The sequence below is a fragment of the Rhincodon typus genome, chromosome 5 (assembly GCF_021869965.1).
Source record: "Rhincodon typus isolate 14 chromosome 5, sRhiTyp1.1, whole genome shotgun sequence".
Taxonomy (NCBI): Eukaryota; Metazoa; Chordata; class Chondrichthyes; order Orectolobiformes; family Rhincodontidae; genus Rhincodon; species Rhincodon typus.
The window spans coordinates 45,890,651-45,905,202 of record NC_063336.1 but is presented as its reverse complement, the minus strand read 5'-3'; the positions used below and the strand labels follow the sequence as shown (position 1 = coordinate 45,905,202).

Sequence of the window (14,552 nt, the reverse complement as noted above, 5' to 3'; positions counted from 1 at the left end):
GGTCCATCATAGTCAAAAAGAACAGGTTGAATGTAAAGAGATAGTAAGAACTGCCAATGCAATCATAGATAACACAGTGTGGAGCTGCAGGAGCACAGCAGGCCAGGCAGCATCAGAAGAGCAGCAAAGCTGACGTTTTGGGTCAGGACCCGTCTTCAGAAGAAGGGTCAGCTTTCCTGCTCCTCTGATGCTGCCTGGTCTGCTGTGTTCCTCCAGCTCCACACTGTGTTATTTTAGGTTGAATGTAAAGTACAAGTGAAAGCAGATAGTAAGAAGTTTTAAGAGTATTTGAATAGGAAAAGGGCAACTAAAGCTAGAGTGGCTAAGTGCAAGAAAGAAAATCATGATTTGATCAGGCAGACCCAAAATCTTTTACTAATCTGTTAAAGACCTCGATGAAGTGCTGTCCATGGTGGAGAGGAAAATCCTTAGATATGGTGTATTTGAATTTCCAAAAGGCACTCTTTAAGGTACCATATCAAAGATTGCTGGAGAGAGGTGTAGCGTTAACATTTTAGCATGTATAAAGGATGGAAACAGGAAGCAGAGAGTAGGGATAAATGCATCTTTCTTAGATTGGCAAGCTTTCATTGCTGAAGTGCTACTGCAATCAGTGCTGCATCTTCAACTATTTAAAATAAATGTGTGGTTTGGATAAGGGGTACAAATGTACGGTAGCTAAATTTGACACCAAAATAAGTAAAACTATCAGTTGACAGTAGGAGGTACAGAGCCTGCAAGGAAAGATAGACAAATCAAGTGATTCTGCAAAACAAATAGCTGATGGAGTAAATGTGGGCAAATGTAAACTTGGCCACTTTGGCAGGATGAAAAGAAAAACACAGTATCCTATTTAAATGGAAAGAAATGTCAGAACTTGGTGGTATACAGAGATATGGGTGTTCTGCTACGTGAGTCACATAAATTTAGTATGCAGATATAGCAAGTGATTAGAGATGTTAATGGAATGTTCTCACTTGTCGCAGGGGGAATGACATATAAAAGTAGGGAAATTTTACTGCAGCTCTAAAGGTTATTAGTGAGACCACATTTGAAATACTGTGTAGTTTTGGCCTTTTTATTTGAAAAAGATGTAATTGCTTTAGAAGTAGTTCAGAGAAGATTCACTCACTCCATTCCTGAAGTGAAAGGGTTACCTTGTGAAGAAGTGCTGAACAAGTTAAGCCAATATCCGCTGAGTTCAAGACACGTGAGAAGCGAACTTTTTGAAATACATAAACCTATTGCGTCAGGACTTCAAAACTCTGGAGCAACCTTGAGATAATGTCACAATGCTTCACGTCACAGAGTGTAAATATATCATGGGCAGAGTGAAAACAGAAGCTGTGTTTGCTGACACCAAGGAGACTGTGCGTTAACAGTAATATCTCTCATAATGACAAATTCTAATTAGTGATACAATTTTAATAAAATAATTCAGGTAAGAGGAATGTTAATGTTAAACAATTAGAATATTTTTAGTTTTAAAAATATCAATTTAATATTGCGTACGTACAAGTGTGCTCACACTATCAGCAATAGTTGGTGGTGAACATATGAGATCGACAGTCCTCATCAGTACATTGGCTGTTAGCAAACATATTGTAAAATAGACTAGAAGAAATAATAGGGTGAGATTCTGTGGAAGAAACAAAGTACATGGATATGAATACATGCAGAAGCTATAGTTATATTAGGTAATGACTAATGATCAGACTCTGTTACATAAGATATTTTGCAGCATTTAGTGCAGCTTTTAGACCAGCAAGCAGCCAATAAAGCCTCAGATCTGAACAGAAGCTGCAAAGGAAAAAAAAAATCTTTGAATAGAAACTCTTCCAGATAAACCACCAGAAATTTATGTCTCGAGAAAGACTTTCACAGCCAGTAATAGGGAGAACAGGCAGTGAGAACAGTAAAAACCCACTACTAGCTAAGAAGAGGAAAGCAAATTGAGTACTGAGAAAAAAGTATTGGGCATCCAAACAAATTTAATTTTTTTTTCTTTTTTTTTCTGAAGAAGGGTCTAGACCCGAAACGTCAGCCTTCCTGCTCCTCTGATGCCGCTTGGTCTGCTGTGTTCATCCAGCTCTACACCTTGTTATCTCAGATTCTCCAGCATCTGCAGTTCCTACTATCTCTGAAACAAATTTAATCTGTAGATGGAAGGGTCATTTTCACCGAAAAACTAGGCTGATGAGCACAGTCAAGACTTCTAATAGTCAGTTAACACATAACTGAACTATTGGGCTCCATGACAAAGTTAACCACTGCAAGCTAAGATGATTCTTAAGGCACAGGCTTAAAGAAAATCAACCTGAAAATGAAAAAAAAGATTGAGAATAAAAGTGGTTATTGCTAGTCCTAGTAACAAAGCCTTAACTCTAAAGTTGGCAGGTAAGGAGTCTTAATAATTTTAAATATTAAAATATGAAAACTCAGAAAGAAAAATAGCATGAGTCTCATCACATGAGGTTGAATTTTACCTCCAATTGCTAAGGGTGAATTTCAAGGAATTTCACAGTTTTCTGTCCGTGAGGTCTGTCAAGTTATCTCACACAATTCTCTGCAGCTTATCTTGTGTATGCATCACACGCTGTGGTACTGCAGCAGTGGATATACTTGCCACTACCAGTGCCTTCTGCAATACACACTGCTGGTGCTACAATTAAAGCAACTATGCAACACCAGGTCAATGCTGCCAGTCACAAATAGCACTTCACCGTTGGAATATGGGAAGAATTTTACCACAGATAACAGACAGAGGCGAGTTTGCACCCCAGTTTGTCAACTGCCATTCAGTTGTGGACAGGATGGTCATCAGGACCGCTAAGGGAGACTACACCATCAGACCCTGCCAGCTTGGTCCAAAATTGCCCTCCAGGTCAGTGAGACATCCACAATCTGGGCAAGAAGATAGTTAATGACTTTCTAAGTACCACAATCATAAATGCCACTGTCTTCTCTCTCCTGTTGCCCCACTCACTAACTGTGCCACTACACACCCCTTTCAACAAACCTCACTGCCTACCACACTCACTCTTGCATGCAGCATCTTCCTTCAATGGCTCTTACCCACACCAACCGACTAATGCTTCCTGCCCTCCAATCTGCCTACATTCAGGACACCTCACACCTTTCCCCTACCTGCAACACAGTAACAACGGTACCAGCCACTTTCATCTCTTTCAGTCCTTGCTTATGTCTCATTTAAGTTGGATTGAATGCCAAGTGTTTTGCTGCTGCCTCATTACCTGCACAATGAGTGTATTTTTACCATGCCCAAGCTTCTTACCTCTATTTCACAACTACTTCTGCAGGGACCAGCAATGTATGCAGTCTCTGCCTTGAAGAGACTAGCACCTCCTCCACCTGTGACTAGGAAGTCACAGATCCCTTGGATGAAGCAGTGGTGAGGCTGTAATCTGCGATTTCCACCAGCTCAGACACTGACATGGCGGTGGCTATTTCAGCTAGATTAGAATTGGGAGCTGCCCGTAGAGTGTGCCTTTGGATGTTGGGGAGTGCTGGACAAGATGGATCTCCAGGACAGCAAGTAGCAAGCTCAAACTACCAGATCCCTGCTCACACAGGAGGGAGGAAAGCGAGCTGCTTATATAGGAGGTGAAAATAGGTAAAAATCATAGAACAGTACAGTGCAGAAAGAGGCCATTTGGTCCATCAAGTCTGCACCAACCCTCCGAAAACCCAAACCCTCACTCTATCCCCATAACCCCACATGGCCAATCCACCTAACCTGCATAGCTTTGAACTGTGGGAGGAAACCAAAGCACCTGGCAGAAACCAACACAGACACTGGGAGAATGTGCAAACTCCACACATACAGTCACCCAAGGTAGGAATTGAACCCAGATGCCTGCAGCTGTGAGGCAACAGTGCTAACTACGGAGCCATTGCTGGAATAATGTGGCTAGTCTCCTTTAGCCGCTGGCTTCTAAATTGCCTGATTAGAGGAAGGCATGATGGCACTTACTTTGGAGAATCACTTGGGATATCTAACCAATTTACTAGCAACTGAACAAGACAGTCGATGAAAATAGTAGATTCTACCCACTGTCTCCTTTCTTTGACTAGCATGTTTGGCAGACTCAAACTTCATGACCATTTAATTGCTTAAACTGTTAGGTTCTCTGATACTTTCCTCGCTTTTGTTTATTCTCAATCACCTCAGTTCAGATTTGACTCATTTTGAATAAACTAACATCATGATGACTCAACTATGATGAGGTATATGCATATTGTTATTATCAAGTTTAGAAGTGTAAATTATTTTCTTCATTCTTCCCTCCTAATGTTGGTTATAACATAGCTTTAAAAAAAAGACTTGATATCTCAATTCAGTATGTACTTGGCCATGTGTAAGGCAATGAGGAAAAAAATTCGGTTGAATAAGCAAGTATGAGGAGAGATTGACTAGGTTAAGAATTGTTTTCGCTGGAGTTCAGACAAATGAGGGGGGATTTCATAGAGACTTATAAAATTCTAACAGGACTAAACAGGGAAGATGCAAAGAGACTGTTCCTGTGGGTGTGTCTAGAACCAGGGGTCACAGTCTGAGGATTTGGGGTAGACCATTTAGGACGGAAATGAGGAGACATTTCTTCACCCAAAAGTGGTGAACCTGTGGAATTCATTATCACAGGAAGTAGTTGATGCCAAAACATTGAATGTATTCAAGAGGCAGCTAGATATCGCACTTGGGGTGAATGGGATCAAAGGTTATGGGGAGAAAGCAGGATTAGGCTATTGAATTGGACGATCAGCCATGATCGTGAAGAATGGCAGAGCAGGCTCGAGAGGCTGAATGGCCTCCTCCTGCTCCTATCTTCTATGTTTATATGTAGATAGTTTTAGTATTTTAAATACTCACTCAGTTAAATGCATAAACATTATTAAAAGGTATGACTGTCCCAAATCTTTAAGCATGCACACTCACTAACAAAGTAAAACAATACAAATTACAAGCTCAGGGGAGGTGAATTTGAATAAAAAGTTGAAGTCTGAAAGTACATTCTAGGGTTCCATGGTTGGTGAAGTTCCAGTGGGCTTACTGACCATGCGAACTGGTGGCCGTTTTAGAGTGGATGATATGGCATATGAAGTTTAAATTTAATACCTGTGATATTTTTCAAATTGTGACAGGAATAGGGTCTGAGCCTTAAAAAAGATACTTTTGAGAGAGAGTGGCTGTGCTTTTAATGTTACTGTGTAACCAACAGACAAGTTTATAATATAATTTTTCACGAGAATGTGTTCTGGTCATGTGATAGCTGACCTTTGGCATACAATAGGAACAATCCATGTGAACAGAGGAGTTTCAATCTCCCATTGTCAAAGCTACCACGATGCCATTGATAAATACAGGAGAGACTTCAGCATTTTCTTTTTGCAGAATGAATTTAGGGAAGTTGCTTTTAGTCTGTGGTTATTTCCGCAGATGAGATGTTTGTTGCTGCTTGTGAGTTTCAACTGTTTTAATACAAATCAGTAGCTTAGCTAACAAAAATGGAAATTGCTGGTGAAGCTCAGCAGGCCTGGCAGCATCTGTGGGAAGGGAGCAGAATTAATGCTTCAAGTTTGGTGACTCTGATGCATCACTAGACTTGAAATGTTAACTGTGCTTTCTTCCCACAGATGCTGCCAGACCTTCTGAGCTTCACCAGCAATTTGTGCTTTTGTTTCACATCTCCAGCATCTGCAGTTCTTTGGTTTATTTCAGTTGCTTAGCTATGTTGTTTAGGCATCTGTTTTGTACTTCACTGTGAAGCTTGACAGATTAGCTGTCTTCTGGAATGATTTTAAAATGCATGTCATGGCTCATTTAAAGGTATTTCTTTCAAACAAGTATCCCAAGTATTAAAATCCATCAATGAAATTAAAGATTAATACATTTAAAGTATATTAAATGTTTTCTGTATTTTAATATTGTGTATCAGTAATTTGGCTATGACCATCAAAGACTGGCATTTTATGCAAAAGCAAACTTGAATAAGATTAAAATACATGATCCATAAACCTCAAGAATAAATGAGTTAGGACCTTATACTGAAGTGTTTATTATGGTTGTCTTTCTTTCCCCAGTTCCCTCTGGTCCTTACTTCAAGGTGCTCATTCTGACTGGGAAGTTTTCAAGTTTCGGTAGATGAGCTACTGAGGTCCCAGTTTCAATTTTCAGTCTGTGCTGAACTCACTTAAGTCAGCTGAGATAGCTTGAAGAGTGAAGTAATTAACTTTTTATTTTCCTGCATTAGGAAGAGTACATCTGGCAACAATTTACTGCATCCTAATCACAGGCAGCAAGGATTGAATTTGGCTCAATTATGATGCACTCTACAGTTGAATAACCTGACACTCCAATGCATTGTCCAAACATACAAACATATTACTGACCAATGGAACTATGTGCGAGCAAGGATTACAGTTTCTTCAGGGAAAGAGTAGTGAAAAATAAATATTTCTCAACATCATAAAAGCAACATTTTGATGCTGCCTTTCCCCATTTGGATTCATTTTTCACACTCCTGTCATCAAGGATGATGCCAATTACATAATACCAAGTGAACCTAAAATGTATAAATGCAGTGTTGTCTATAGCTTCTTATTGAGCAACAATAGGTTATGTCTCTGGACAGTGAGAATATGGTTACAGTAACATTTGAAATAATGTGGGTGTTGATTTATTTTGATAAATTATGTAAGTAGGATAAATGTTGTCGGCGGTTGCACCCTAGTTAAACAAAGTACAATTGCAGTGAAAGGATCAGTGGCATTTTGGTCACATAAAACGCCTTTTAATTTAATTATCGTTGTTGAGTGCAATTATGATTTAAACTTCAGACTGAGAAAATAAATGTCTTAATTTGCATTACTTTTGTTGTTGTTTTAGATTTCAAGCTGTAGTCAGAAATTGAATGGAATTTTGAATTAGCTATTAACCATCCAAATAGGAAGATTGTATCCTAGGTTTATGTATGAATGATAGAATTATTTAATAATTCTAAATTTCAAGTTGTAAGTGTAATAATGATTGACTTTCCAAAATAATGGGGTATTTTCTTGTTTTACAAGACTAACCAGGCTACTTTGTTTTATTTTGACAGTTGGCAGTCAGGTGGTTGGAAAATGGCTGTCGATATCAGTATCTGGATGAGCTCTTACAATATGTACGCTTTGGTTTGATGAACGTTGACACACTACATGCTGTAGCCCTGTCCCACCCTCTGGTTCAGGCCAGTGAAACTGTCACAGCTTTCATAACTGAATCCTTGGAGTACCACCAGAGCATCTATGCACAGCCCATATGGCAAACTATCAGGACACGACCTCGCTTTCAGTCAGAAACACTTTATATTGTAGGTGGTAAGAAACGCGAGATTTGCAAAGTGAGAGACCTGCGTTACTTTAATCCAGTGAACCAGGAGAATGTTCACATAGCGAGGGTTTCAAACTGGAGTGAGCTGTCTCCGATGCCTGTGGGAAGAAGTCATCATTGTGTGGCTGTCATGGGAGACTTCCTTTTTGTAGCAGGTGGAGAGGTGGAACATGCAACAGGTCGCACCTGTGCAGTGAGGACTGCATGCCGTTACGATCCTCGCAGTAACACTTGGACAGAAATAGCTCCCATGAAAAACTGCCGCGAGCATTTTGTACTTGGAACCTTGGATGAATATCTATATGCAGTGGGTGGGAGGAATGAACTGCGACAGGTTTTGCCTACTGTCGAGAGATACTGTACAAAGAAGAACAAGTGGTCTTTTGTACAGTCCTTTGATAGATCACTCTCCTGCCATGCAGGATGTATGGCTGATGGGCTCCTTTGGATATCAGGTAAGGATCAACAGTTTTGTGTTCTAATGCCATCTGCTGAGAATCCTTCATGTACAAGTCTGTTTTACTTTTTTAAGCCACAAATAGGTTAAACAAAAGAAAGGTTTGTTAAAGAGAGAAACTGATCTAATTTTTGATGGCTATATAAGTTTTGTAAGTACTTTGTAAATAAATAATTAGGATCTATATACTGTGATTGATACAGGTTAGAATGTTAAAACATTTATAACTATAATATTTCACCTTTTATAGCATAAGAATTAAGGCAACCTGTCATGCTTTGACTACTGTCTTGGTTCAGATAGGTTTCTGCTGCTACTTCAAAGAATAAATAAATATTTTCAAGCAACACTCTTTAGAAAACCACATGTTTCAATAAAATCTGATCACGTTTTAATCTTCCTCACATATGAAAATTGAGTCTGGGATTGGAAAATATGACAACTTCGAATAAAAGTGAAGAGAAAGAAAAATGTTGTAATTGTAAAATTGTGCCTAACTTCAGTTACTAGAAACTTCATTTTCTTTAAAGGCATTGCGAGTGACAAATGTAATTGTTTTGAGAAGGCGATGGATAGAATTTTCAGGAAGTATTTGACAAGACACATTTCCTCATTATACCATTAATAACTTGTATTTGTATAGCACTTCTAACAAAATGAAATTATGCAAGGCACTTCAGAAGCTTTAAAAAACAAAATTTAACACTGAGCCACATAAGATTTTAGGTTAACCAAAGCTTGGTCATGGACATTGGTTTTAAGGAACATTCTTAAAGGGGGAAAGCCATAGTAATGAGACAAGAAGTTTAGGGAAGGAATTCTAGAGATTTGGTCTACGTAACTGGAGACACAGCCGCCAATAGTGTAATTAGAATTAGGGATTCACAAGAGGCCAGATTAATTGTGCATAGGTATTGTGAAGAGTTGTGGAGTTGAAGGAGATTATTAAAATCGGGTGAAGTGAGGCCATGAAGAGATTTGAAAAGCAGGATGAGAATTTTAAAATCAGGGCATTGCCTGATTGGGAACAAACAGAAATCAATAATCAGAGGTGGTGTTAAGCCAATGACCAAAGACATAGGCGACAGTGTTCTTTTGATGGCTTTGAGTTTACCAAGGGCTGAGCTGGAGAATCAGCTTTGGAATAGACAAGTACAGCGGTAAAAAGATAAGGCTGAGAATTTGAGCTTCAGATAAACAGATTGGGGTGTAGTCAGATGAAATCACATCAAGTGTGAGGCACAGCCCGTGTGAGTATATATTTCTGGGATTTTGGAGCATTGTGGGAATTCAGTGCAGAGGGGAAGAGGTGCTTTTCACTCAGTTGTTTTGGTTCATGGTTTGTAAAGTCTTTTTTTAGCAGGATCAATTGAAGCCCAGGATCGGGTGCCCAGCACAAAGCAAAAAGTGACATCACAGGCAAACCATTGCTTATAGCTACTAATTTGACTATCTATTATAGGTTACATTCAGGTCAGTGGTAAAGAGGACAAATATTTTACAGACTAAAAACTAAAAGACCAGTCAGAAACTTTTAAATAAACAAATTAAGTTGTAATTAAAATAGAGATGCAGGGCCAGGTGATGTTGTAGCAGCATGTCATGCGAGCTGGTGCACCCCATCATGGTTCACAGTGACTACATTTGTCAGTTGCTTGAAGAACTCCAGCACAGAGTTGATGAGCTAGAGTCCAAGGATCAAACACTGCAAAACATCAGGAAGGAGGAGAGTTACCAGATGCTGTGTTTCAAAAGGCAGTCACATCCCTTCGATTAATTACCCGAATTCGGTCAGTAGTCAGGGACTGGAAGGTGTGAGTGCCAGTGGGGCAGACAGAGGGATCCAAAAGGTAGTGCTGCAAGACCCTCAGCCCTTGAGCTTGTCCAACAGGTTTGAGATTCTTCCTCCCTATGTGGACGAGAGCGGGATGTGGCTATAGGGAGGATGAGCAAACTGACCATGGAACAGGGAGCCATTGAACAGCAGGATGAAAAGAGAAATGTAGTTGTGATCAGGGGTAATTTAGTCATGGGAATAGGCACTGTTCTCTGCAGCCAGGATCAAGAGTCCCAAAGGCTGTGTTGCATACCTGGTGCTTAGGTTCATGATATCTCATCTGGGCTGCAGAGGATATTGGAGTGGGAGGGAAATGAACCAGTTGGCATGTTCTATGCAGATACCAATGATATAGGTACAAAGACTAAAGAGGTTCTGTTGAGGGAATAGGAGTAGTTGGGGGCTAATTTAAAGAGTAGAACCAAAAAGGCAATAATTTCCAAATTACTACCTGAGCCATGAACTAATTGGTACAGGGCCAACAAGATTAAAGAGGTAAATGTGTGGCTCAAAGTTTGGTTGGTTTGGAAAATGCGTTTGAATTCATGGGATATTAACACTAGTGCTGGGGAAGGAAGGAGATGTTCCAGTGCTCAACCTGAATTACACTGGGATCAAGACCTGAAATGCATAACTAGGCCTGTAGACAGGGCTTTAAACTCAATAGTGGGAGGGCCGGAATTGGGTGTGTGCAGCTGCATGGAAAATCATAAAATCAGAGGTAAAGGAGAAGGTAGAGTTGCAGGTTAGTGTTGAGGTTAATCGTTACCAGAAAATAAAAGGAAAGGACAGAATGTGACTGTCATATTGTACCAAGGAACCACAAAAGTATAGGGAAATTTGATAATATAACAAACTTAAAGGTTTCATGTCTTATTACACAAATCATTGAAATACATTAGATGAACTGATAGTACAAATTGAGGTAAATGAATGTGATTTCGTAGCCATCATGGAAACATGGTTACAAGGAACTCAATAATGAGAACGTAACGTTCAGGGATATTTGACCTTTTGGAGAAACAGGAGGGATGGGAAAGGTGGTGGGATAGCACTATTAGTAAGTGATGAAATGAGGACAGTTGTGAGAGATAATCTAGGCTTGAATGATGTAGGGTCTATTTTGGTGGAGGTAAAAATGGCAAGAGAAAGAAGGAAAATGTAGGAGCAGCGTACAGATCACCAAACACTAGCTACTCTGTAGGAAAGGCTATAAATCAACAAAGAATAGAAGCATGTAAAAAGAATACAGCAATAATTATGGATGCCTTTAATCTCCATGTTGATTGGGTTAATTAAATTGGAAAGGGTAACTACGACAACCAATTCAAAAGTACGTCAGCGATGGTTTCCTAGAGCAATATGTCAGGTAGCCAACCAGGGAGCAGGCTACTTTGGATAAAGTAATGGATAATGAGGCAGGTTTAATAAATGAACTCTGAGTAAAAGATCCCCTAGGAAGTAGTGATCATAACATCATAGAATTTAATATCAGTTCAAGGGTGAGAAATGTGGGTCAGAAACAAATGTGTTTAACTTAAATAAAGGGAATGATAATGAAATGAGGACAGAATTAGCTAAAGTAAACAGACCTGATGGATTAACAGGAATGACAGTAAGCAAGTAATGACAGACATTTAAGGAGGTAATTCATGATTCTCAGCAAAAGTATATCCCAGGAAAGAGGAAAGATTCTGAGAAGTATAAACCAACCATGGTTAACCAAGAAAGTTAAGAAGAGTATTAAGTTGAAAGATAAAGCATGTAAGGAGGCCAAAGTCAGTGATAGCCACAAAGACTAGGTTAAATTCAGAATCCAGAGAAGGAGGACTAAAACAATAATAAAGGCACAGAAAATTAACTACAAGGGCAAACTAGCAAGGAATATAAGAACTGACAATAAGAACTTCTGTAAATATAATATACAGGAAGTGAAAAGTCAAAGTGAACACAGGCGCCTTAGAAAATAAATCTCTGGAGAAGGTTATGAGGAACAAGGAAATGGCATAGAAACTAAACAGATATTTTGCATCAGTCTGTACAGTGGAAGATACTTTAAGCATCCCATTAATACTAAAGAATGCAGGAGAGGAATTAAGTATGACCACCATCACTAAAGAAGTAGTATTAGGCAAACTAATGGTGCTAAAGGCTGCTAAATCCCCTGGCTGTGATGACCTGCCCCCTAGAAACTACAAAAAGGTAGATATAGAGATAGTAGCTGCATTCGATGTGATATTCCAAAAATCCTTGGTTTCTGGAGAAGTACCAGAGGATTGGCCAACTGCCAATGTAACACCCCTATTCAAAAAGGAAGGGGGGAACAAAGCAGGTTAATTATAAGCTGATTAGCCTAACATTTCTTGTTAGAAAAGTATTGGAGTCAACTATTAAGGAAGTAATAGGGGCGGCACGGTGGCTCAGTGGTTGGCGCTGCTGCCTCACAGCGCCAGGGACTCGTGTTCGATTTCACCCTCAGGCGACTGTCTGTGTGGAGTTTGCACATTCTTCCTGTGTCTGCGTGGGTTTCCTCCGGGTGCTCCGGTTTCCTCCCACAGTCCAGAGATGTGCAGGCTAGGTGGATTGGTCATACTAAATTGCCGATAGTGTTCAGGGATGTATAGATTAGGTGGGTTATAGATGGATGGGTCTGGGTGGGATGCTGTGAGGGTCGGTGTGGACTTGTTGGGCCAAAGGGCCTGTTTCCACACTGTAGGGATTCCATGATTCTGTGAACATATGGCAAGCCTTAATCTAATCAGGCAGGGTCAGTATGACTTCATGAAAGGGAAATAGTGTCTGACTAATTTTAATACAGTTTTTGGAGAAAATCTAAACCAGAGTGGACAGAAGGAACAGTAGATGTGTTGTATTCGGACTTCTAGTAGCCATTCAACAAGGTACCTTTCAAAACATGTTCGTAATAAGAGCCCCCGGTGTCGGAGGCAGTACATCAGAATGGATAGAGAATTAGTTAATGAGCAGGAAACAGTGAGTGGGGATAAGGGTTCTTTTTCACATTGGAACTCCATTGGTTACCAGTTGCCACAGAAATCAGCATTGAGACCACAACAATTTACAATATGTATTAATAACTTGGGGGACACTGGATTTACTGTAGTCAAATTTGCAGATTACACAAAAATAGGTGGAAAGGTAATTTGCAAGAGGGATACAATGTTTACAGACACTTACTGATAGATAATTAAGTGGGCAAAAAGTTAGCAAATGGAGTATAATGTGGGAAAATGTGAAGTTATTGATATTGGAAGGGAGAACAAAAGAATAAATATTATTTAAAGGGAAAAAATCTGCAGAAATCTGTAACATAAAGATACTCGGGGGTACTTGTGCATGAAACACAGAAAGTTAGCACACAGGTGCAGAAGGTAATCCGGAAGGCTAATGGAATGTTGGCCCTTATTTCAAGGGACCTGGAATATAAGAGTAGGGAAGTCTTACTGCAACTGTACAAGGTTCTGATGTGACCACATCTGGAGTACTGTGAAAAGTTTTGGTCTCCATATGTAAGGAAAGATATCATTCCATTGGAGACAGTTCAGAAAAGGTTCATTAGGATGATCCCTGATATCAAGGATTGTCCTTACGAGCAACGCTGAACAGGTTGGGATTCTACTCACCGGAGTTTATAAGAATGAGAGGATAGGATACTTATGGGTCTATAGGTGTGAGGCTGGAAAAGCACAGCAGGTCAGACAGCATCCAAGGAGCAGATAAGTCAATGTTTCAGACCAAAACTTGTCTTCAGTACTGGGGATTGGGGGAAGCCCAGAAATAAATATAGGGAGGTGGGTGCGGCTGGGGGAAGGGTAGAAGAGATGGTGATAGGTGGATGCAGGTTGGGGATTATTGTGATTGGCCCGTGGGAAGGGCAGAGCAGATAGATGAGTCGGAAGCTGGACAGGTTGGGCAGGTCAGGAGGGGGTGGACCGGACATGGGATAAGGCTGGGGGTGGAGGGATTTTGAAGCTGGTGAGGTCAGTGTTAAGGCCATTGGGCCCTAAGCTTCCAAGGCAAAATATCAGTGTTGTTCCTCCAGTTTACATTTGACCTCACTCTGACAGTGGAGGAGGCCAAGGATGGACATGCCATCAGGAAAATGAGAGGGGGAATTAGACTAGATGGCAACCAGAAGGTCAGGTTGGTTGTTGCATACAGAGTATGGATGTTCCGCGAACTGGTCGCTGAGTCTGCATTTGGTATCCCTTGATATAGAGGAGACCACATCGGGAGCAATGGATACAATAGATCAGGTTGGATGAAGTGCGGTTGAATCTTGACTGGATTTGGAAGGATTGTTTTGGGCCTTGGGTGGAGGTGAGGGGGAGTTGTGGGGGCAGGTGTTGTACCTCTGGTAATTGCAGGGAAAGGTACCGGGTGTGGTGGAGAAGTTGGTGTGAAGTATAGAGCTGGCAATGGAGTTGCGGAATGAACGGTCCCTGTGGAAAGCAGACGGGTGGGGAGGGAAATATCTTTTTGGTGGCGGGGTCTGATTGTAGGTGGTGGAAATGTCAGAAGATGATGCATTGGATCCGGAGAGTGGTGGGGTGGTACATGAGAACTAAGGGGACTCTATCCTTATTGCTGTTGGGGCTAGGGAGTTTGAGGGCAGAAATGCGGAAAATAGAGGAGATGCGGTTGAGGCAGAGGAATTGGGAGAAAAGGAAAGCATTTTTGCAGGAGGGTGGGTGAGAGGAGGTATAGTTGAGGGAGACAGTGGGTTTGAAATGGATGACGGTGGTGAGTCGGTTTCCGGAGATGAAGATGGAGAGGTCCAGGAAGGGGAGGGAGGTGTCAGAAATAGTCCAGGGGAATTTGAGGGTGGGGTGGAAGGTGTTGGCGAA

At 40.6% G+C, this 14,552-nt stretch overlaps 1 protein-coding gene across 1 annotated transcript in view; it reads left to right on the top strand.

Moving 5' to 3' along the window:
* The window catches only part of klhl32 (kelch-like family member 32), a 273,091-nt gene that overhangs the window by 230,361 nt on the left and 28,178 nt on the right, over positions 1–14,552 (top strand). Inside the window, exon 9 of the mRNA XM_048597003.1 lies at positions 7,122–7,848. Within this exon, the coding sequence (XP_048452960.1) occupies positions 7,122–7,848 (727 nt within the window). The remainder of the gene's footprint in view (positions 1–7,121; positions 7,849–14,552) is intronic.